Source organism: Spinacia oleracea, chromosome 6 (assembly GCF_020520425.1).
Source record: "Spinacia oleracea cultivar Varoflay chromosome 6, BTI_SOV_V1, whole genome shotgun sequence".
Classification (NCBI taxonomy): domain Eukaryota; kingdom Viridiplantae; phylum Streptophyta; class Magnoliopsida; order Caryophyllales; family Amaranthaceae; genus Spinacia; species Spinacia oleracea.
In genome coordinates, this window is record NC_079492.1 from 50974289 (window position 1) to 50982627 (window position 8339).

Consider the following 8339-nt stretch of genomic DNA (forward strand, 5'->3'; position numbering starts at 1 on the left):
TTAATATTTTATAAGTTTTTTATAATATGTAGGTAAAGATATCGGTGGTCAAATTTGTGCATTGACAAGCGTGTCCAGTCAAAACGTTGCGAGTATTCCGGGGCGGAGGGAGTACATCCTTGTATGTTATAGTAATACAGAGCATGTGACTGTAGAGTACAACTTACAAGTTTTTTTTAAAGGTAAAATTAGTTTATTAATAAAAAAAATGTACGACATCTACAATAGAAATCAAAACTAACAAACACAAAATAACTTGGATCAAACGAAATTTTAATCTGACAAAATTACGATTTTTGTGAATGAGATCTGACAATGATAAGTACAACTTAAAAATTACGAAGCACATTTACCTTGTATTTTAAGTACCTTCACTTTCTTAAAATAATTAGCTATATCAAACTTTCTTGCGAATGAAGCTTCCTTAGAAAATCAAGTTCATTCAATCATCTACTTCACTTTATTGCTCCGTATTTACAAGATGGTATTAATTTCAGTTAATATCCCTGATAGAGATAAAATAATCATAGGATATTTAATGTATAATAGACTTCTATTGTATTACTCCATCCGTCCCGGAATGCTCGACCCGGTTTGACCGGCACATAGTTTGAGGGACTTGAATTGACTTATTTAATTTAATAGGTAGTAGTTGATAGTGGGGTATTATTTTAATGTAGTTAGTGGGAGGTGGGTTAAAAGGTGGGGTTGGGGGGAGAGAAGGGGTTGAATTTTTAATTATTTTTTGTATGGAGTAGGGGGTAGGTGGGTTAATAGGGGTGGAATGAGAAATAATATAATATTGTTAGAATATTTCCATTTTTAGAAACAGGTCAAGTATTAAGGGACGGCCCGATAAGAAAAATAGGTCAAGTATTCCGGGACGGAGGGAGTAGGTTTTCTTACGACTAATGTTGTAATTCCTTATACGTTGATCAATGGAAATGAATACACTTCAATTCAAGGAGTTTTCATACAATATAACAGTCACGGTCTCCATTTAACCCTTTAGTAAGCGCATACTCGTAATAGTCCTATTATGCAGTATTATACTTCTAGACACCCATATTAGAATAAGGCGTATCATTATATTAAAAAAAAAAACAAAGAAAAAAAAGAAAAATGGTAGGAGGGCACGAGAGGGGAGATGACAAGTCACAACCAGCACGGTGAGTAGACTAGAGAGTATTCAAGGATGGGGGACCATATACATGAGCAGTCTCACCATTTTTGGCACTTTGCTTTTGCACACTTTACGAGGCTAGCAGAGTGATACATGGACCGTACCTTTCTTTCTCCTCAGGACCGGTCAAATTTTAATATCTGCGAATTATTCATTCGGTGTTCATGTAGGATCCGATTTGAGTCGAGTTTGGGTGAATAACAATTCGGGTTATTTTGGATTTGGATTTGGATTGTTGGGTTTTGGTCGGGTCAATTTTGGTTTATTGCCGTTAGGCTATAATTACGGAGTATAAAATAAAATTACTCTTATCATTGTTAAACATATTTTGGTTGGGTCAGTTCGGTTCGAGTCAGTTAAAATTGGGTCGAGTATCATTCGGATCAAGTGTTATTGGGTAGTATGGTGTACTCTGTACTGTATTATGGAGAATTTTGCGACAATAGTTCATTTTGTTGAATTTACTTTTATTAATTTTAGAAAAAAAACAGGTTAGAATGAATTTCATCAAAGGAATTTTTATTCATAAAATTTTAAGCAAAATGAGGTAAGATAAATTCAATTAATATAATGTTTATTTTTTACCACCTCAAAAAAATTAAAAAAAATTCGTTTTATCATATTTTAACAGTAAAGTTAAAGGAATCGTTACTCCATCCACTTCAAAGGCTAGTGCAAGTATTAAGAGACGGAGGGAGTACCCCGGTGTTTGACTTAATTCACCATATACCCATGAGCTTTGTAAAATTAACATGGCGATGATGTCTAACGTCGTCAAGTTTTCGATATCTCTTACCTTTATCCATAAACCAATTATCTCCACTCCATGGAAGTCGGTCAAGGTTGTTCCCCTTTCTTATCTCCTCTCCGGCCTCCATGTTGCCCCCATCATCACCCACCTCCCATGCCACCCTCTTATATCTCCAGACTCCTACAGTCTCACTCCTACTCTCCCACTCACTTGTTTCTAGTTTGTAGCGCTCCACCAGACCACCAGTCCAACACCATAGGAGCATAGAAACTCCGCCAACTCCACCAGTGCGAAAATTTCGGGTATCTTTGTAGATCTATAAAATTTCCGATGGCGGCATTTCCCAAATACCTAATAGTCTTAGAAATATTCTCCAAGATTGCATCCCAAATCTCTTGTACACTTCAAATGTGTCTCTAAACCTTCGATGCCACAATTTCATCTCCCCATTTCATCGATCATCATCATCGGTCCCCAAAAACGGCCTTTTCGTTCACTATTTTGACCTCGACTCCCCGGAATCCCCTTACACCCCTCTCTCCCCCCTCCCTACCTTTAATCGCAACATGGGCATCATTTTAGACTGTCCATCCCCTGAAAACGAAACACACTCACTTGTTACGTAATTTAATACATATGCTGCCTACTTCATTTCTGATTTCTGTAGTTGGATCTTGGAATAGTTTGCTTCGTCTTTCAAAATGTATTGCATCTGGATCCCCATTGGTGGCACACTTAATAGTTCTCAACCAATCTACCCGAAATTGTTGGTAAATATACTACTTGGATTCACAAGTATTTAATACAATTTTGAGATTTTGATTTCTTCTTTTCCCTCTCATTTTTGCTTTGATTTTCGTTGAAATTGAATCGTCAATCGATAATTTGATATTAATGTTGATATATAATGATTTTGATGTTTAATTGAAATAGGTTTCTATGATTTTTTGCTTGATTGAGAAGATTATTTTAACGAAGATGATGGTGAAGGTGGAGACAAATGATGAAGGAGATTGAAGAAAATGAGGAGAAACGAAAAATTTGAAAAATGAGAGATCCAACGGAGAGTTAATAGTAGGGTCACATTATGTTAATTTTTTAAACCTCGGGGTATATGGTGAATTACTAAAAATACGATGATAAATGGTGAATAAAGTCAAACCTTAGATGTATTTATTGAAAAAATCGTATAAAGTAACACTAATATGCATCCCAATCTTATTCTCAACTCATACCAAATAAGATATACTAAGTAATACTTACCAGACGCGAATAAAGAATACTTCAGGTTCCTAAACTTTGCCACTGTTTAATCCCTAAACTTTCAAAAGTGTTAGTTTGGTCCCTCAAAGTGGATGAGAAAATATAATATTGCTAATAGTGTTAGATTTTCTGTTAAGTATGTTAAATAAAATGGAAAAATAAAATAAAAACACTAAAAGACAAATTTATATAAGTTAGCTTTTAGTACTTAGCTTATTTACAAAAAAGTTGTTTTGACTTAGATTTGTCTACCATCCCAAAATGAACTTTTTTTTTTACATATGGAAAATTTGTCAAATACTCCCTACGTTCCTAAATAAGTGTCACATTTGGGCTCGGGCACGGTAATTAATAAAATTGTAAAGTGTGTAAGAGTTAATGATTGGGAATATTTTTTTTTGGGAAATGATAAAGTAGATAATTGTTTAATTGAATAAAGTACAAAAAGTAAGTGAGAAATGAGAGAGAAATCAGAAAAATGTGGACCACTGCACATCATCAATCCACTTACTTAAAAAGCAAGCAATCAAATTGCAGGAAAAAAAACCAACAGCCAATAAGATTTCATTAACATCAAATACACGGATGAAACAACAATGTGGAGACAAATCCCTTTTAGAGGGAAAATTTGGCACCAAAGGGGGACTTTCCCTCCATTTTTCATTTATTACATGAGGAGAGAGAATTTCTTCAAATCAGAACTCAAAAAACAAGAGCAAAACAGAGAAAAAACTACAAAAAAAAAAAAACAGAGAAGCTTCCTTGCTTTGGCTTCTTTTGCTCAGACCGTATGGAAACAAATGATGAAGATCAATGGGAAGAGGCTGCTTGTAACATCAATGATCATTGGGTGCCTGAATCAGATGAAGAAGGGGACATCATTGATGAACAGGTCCAATATTTTGATTTGAATGATCTGGCAGAAGATACGAGGGAACACATAGTTTTTTCGTTTGACCTCAATGAACCAGCATCCAATGAACCCACTGAATATTTCCAACAGCAAAGTTACGGGCCACAGGGTCATCAGCGTAAAAAAAAGCCAAGGCTCAGCTGGGACACAAGGTTGCAAATCCTAATGTGGCTTTTGAACAATCACATCAAAGGGGAAAAGGGTAAACCCTATTTTGGGGCCATGGCACACGTTGCTCGAATCTACAATTGTCATCCAAGAACAGTTTCAAGAATATGGAAGACAGCAAGGGCACAAAAAGAAGCATTCCAGAGATACAATATGGCAACCAAGGCAAAAAATGCAGGTAGGAAAAGAATTCAAGTTGAACAAGACAGCATCACAGAATTAAGCATGGGGGATAGAACATGCATAAGGGATTTGGCTGAAATGTTAAATATTGGACCCACGACACTTTGGAGAATGATCAAACGAGGTGATGTTAGACCACACACAAACCCTCTACATCCCGGTTTGCAAGACCCTAATATGCTACAAAGGGTCAAGTGGGTTCTAGATTTACTAGAAGGGGATAGTCCACAAACAAAGAGGCAATATCTACCAATGTTTGACTTTGTACACATTGATGAGAAGTGGTTCTACTTGACCAAAAAGCAACAAAGGGTGTACTTAGGGAAAAATGAACGGGGCAAGTACAGATCAGACAAGTCAAGCAAATTCATACCAAAAGTGATGTTCACAGCAGCAGTGGCAAGACCAAGGTTCAATGAAAACGATGAATGCACATTTGATGGGAAATTGGGCATATTTCCATTCACGTATCAAGAAGCAGCAAAGAGGACATCAAAGAATAGAGAAAAGGGGACAATGAAAACCAAAGTGGTTGAATCAGTCAAAAAAGAAGAGACAAGGAACATGCTCATCAATCAAATCGTTCCAGCAATCATGCAAAAATGGCCACCAAGTGAAGGGCCAAAAACAATATTCATACAACAAGACAATGCAAAAACGCACATTACTCATTCTGATCCACAATGGCAACAAGCACATCAACAAGGAGACTTCACATTCATTCTTGTTCAACAACCACCAAACAACCCCGACTTAAACATTCTAGACTTGGGTCTTTTCAGGAGTATTCAATCTTTGATGCACAAAAAAATGCCTAAGGATGTTGATGCTATGATTGGTGCAGTGAATCAAGCATACTATGAATTAGAAGCAAGAACACTTGGGAATGTGTGGTTATCATATCAATATGTCATGAATGAGATGTTAAAGGCAAAGGGTTCCAATGATTACGATTTACCACATGTGAAAAAGGCAAGACTTTTTAGTCAGGGAATACTTCCTATTCAAGTCATTGTACCAATGTGGGCAGTACATGAAGGTTGGGAGTTATTATATGGTACAGAAAATGAGGCAGCAAGGCAACCAAGGGCTAATACACAAACAGAAGCAGCAAGGGCTAATGCACAAGTCAGGCCACAAATTCCAAATGCACAAACACAGGCAGCAAGGGCTAATGCACAAGTCAGGCCACAAATTCCAAATGCACAAACACAGGCAGCAAGGGCTAATGCACAACAAAACAGAGCAAGGCAACCAATAAAAGACATACCAGAAAGCTCTAATGCACAACAAAACAGAACAAGGCAAGCAATGGAAGAATGGGAAGAATGGGAAGATATACAAGACCCAACCAGACCATCTAGGGGACTTAGGATTTTGGGCTGATACGAGGGTACAACACTTGTTTGTTTTGGGGACATGTATTATTTTGGGCCAAGTAGTCACTTTTTGGAAGCTTGGTTGTAATCAATACATGTATGCAAAATAATTTGTAAGAAACGTAACCTTTTGAAAACTTGAATGAATGAAATTTTAGGAAATCGACAATGTAATCATTTATAGCCTCATCACACATCAAACATGACAATATCATATAGACTCAACAAAACCAAAAACCACCAATATTGATCTCAGAATGTCCCCAAGCATCATAGAAATAAATCCAAACTACAAACACTTAGCGCCTGAAAAACATCAAAATTGATACTAGTGGCAGCACGAGTGGTTGTAGTTTATTGGATTTATTTCTCAGCGTATGAAAGACTCGTCACTGATCACACACAACAACGGGACTTAAAGTGACATTTAACAACTCCACTAACAAGAAATGAATTGCCTTCCCGATCTAATGCTAGTTTATATGTGAAGGAAACTATTCGTGTCCTAACACATGCAAACTAGCTAAAAGATTAAAAAGCCAAATCAAATCATGACAATAACAAACTTCACACATAAAAAATGCCAATATCAAACTTCACCAAGTCAAATAGACTCAACTAAACAAAAAACCACCAATATTGATCTCAGAATGTCCCCTTGCATCATAGAAATAAATCCAAACTACAAACACTTAGCGCATGAAAAGCATCAAAATTGATACTAGTGGCAGCACGAGTGGTTGTAGTTTATTGGATTTATTTCTCAGCGTATGAAAGACTCATCACTGATCACACACAACAACAGGACTTAAAGGGACATTTAACAACTCCACTAACAAGAAATGAATTGCCTTCCTAATCTAATGCCAGTTTATATGTAAATGAAAGTATTCGTTCATAATACATGAAAACTGGCAAAAGATAGAAAGGCAAAACAAGTTCATAAGTTAAGAGGAAGTGTATAAAACACGAAAAGAATTGCCTTCCCGATCTAATGCTAGTTTATATGTGAAGGAAACTATTCGTGTCCTAACACATGAAAACTAGAAAAAGATCGGAAAGCCAAAACAAATCATGATACTTTGATCTCAGATGTCCCCAAGCTTCATCGAAGCACACCATGTAAATAAACCATTAGCACACAAAAGCCTCGAACAGTCAATGACTGGATGCTAATGGCGCACTGTGGTTTATTATACATGGATAGTTCTCAGCAAATTTAAAGACTCATCACAGACCAGCACAACAGGAACACATTGAAGACTCATCACAAACCAACACATCAGGGTAGACACAATCAAGGCAGCAGGGGCAGACATATTGTGACACTTATTTAGGAAGAAGGGTCAAAACACCACACATGGGATCATCAAATGGGGACGTATGATCATCAAATGGGGACATATGATCACCAAACAAAGGGACAATTTGCATCAAGTAAAAAAATTTCAAATCAATATCATCAAAGGGACATATGATCACCAATTTTTTGCCTTTAACATACATGGTATTTGCATCAAGTAAAATATGGGCATAAAACAGGGGCAAATTTTCATCAATTTTGATCAACAACATAAAACAGGGGCCAATTTTTTCACTACCAAACATGGCAATTCAAGGGGGCATATAATCATGCATGAATCAAAACAGGGACATATAATCATGATTCAAAACAACAGGGACATATAATCATGAATCAAAACAGGGACATATAATTATGAATCAAAACAGGGACATATAATCATGATTCAAAACAACAGGGACATATAATCATGAATCAAAACAGGGACATATTTCATGAACAAAAACAGGGGCATAAATCATGAATAAACCCTCCAAACTCCACATGCAACAACTAATCTCCTTCAACAAACAACAAATCCATCCTTGCCATCAAGAGATCACACTTGCTGGCCTACATTTCAACAACAGCTAAACATGCATTCTAAAAGGAAAGCAAGAGAGAGAGAGAGAGAGAGAGAGGGAAGAAGAGAAAACTCCCCTTCGTAGACATGCAACACCCACAAACTTAGGAGAATGAACATGCACCCTCAGATTTTTCACCAGCGTCATCAGGATCGTCGTTCACCACCACTGCTTGCGGTGGTTTCCCAGAAACTAAGGTTTCAAAAGCCCCCACATCCACGGTTGTTGAACCACCACCAGGGGACTTTGGTGGTGGCTGATCAACCTCATCGTCCGGAATCAGAGATTTAGATCCACCACCAGGGGACAGAGGCGGCGGCGACGGAGCTTTTCCCTCCACCGTTTTTTCAGAGCCGGTAGAAGGAGAAGCACAGAAAGAATCGTATCTCCGCCGTAAGTACCGGAGATATTCACGACTGTAGTTGTGCTCGCCTTCACAATACTCACCAAGATCACAGTGAGAATCGGTGCACTCATACTCAAACGTTTCCGTCTTTCCTTTGTTATCATCGGAAGTCGAAAAGCCATGAAAACTCTCCGTTTTCTTGGAATCCATCAAACCAGAAAAAACAA

The 8339-nt window shown here is 37.2% G+C and overlaps 1 protein-coding gene across 1 annotated transcript; it reads left to right on the forward strand.

Moving 5' to 3' along the window:
- Positions 1-431: 431 nt before the first annotated feature.
- On the forward strand, positions 432-5869 carry LOC110787090 (uncharacterized). Its single transcript, XM_056833707.1, has 2 exons — positions 432-2704; positions 2868-5869. Exon 2 carries the CDS (start codon positions 3988-3990, stop codon positions 5845-5847), a length of 1860 nt encoding a protein of 619 aa, XP_056689685.1. The 5' UTR covers positions 432-2704; positions 2868-3987; the 3' UTR covers positions 5848-5869.
- The last annotated feature ends 2470 nt before the right edge of the window (positions 5870-8339 follow it).

What these genes read in the sequence shown, in the direction of transcription:
- LOC110787090 (XM_056833707.1), top strand. Translation starts at nt 3,988, where the DNA reads ATGGAAACAAATGATGAAGATCAATGGGAAGAGGCTGCTTGTAACATC.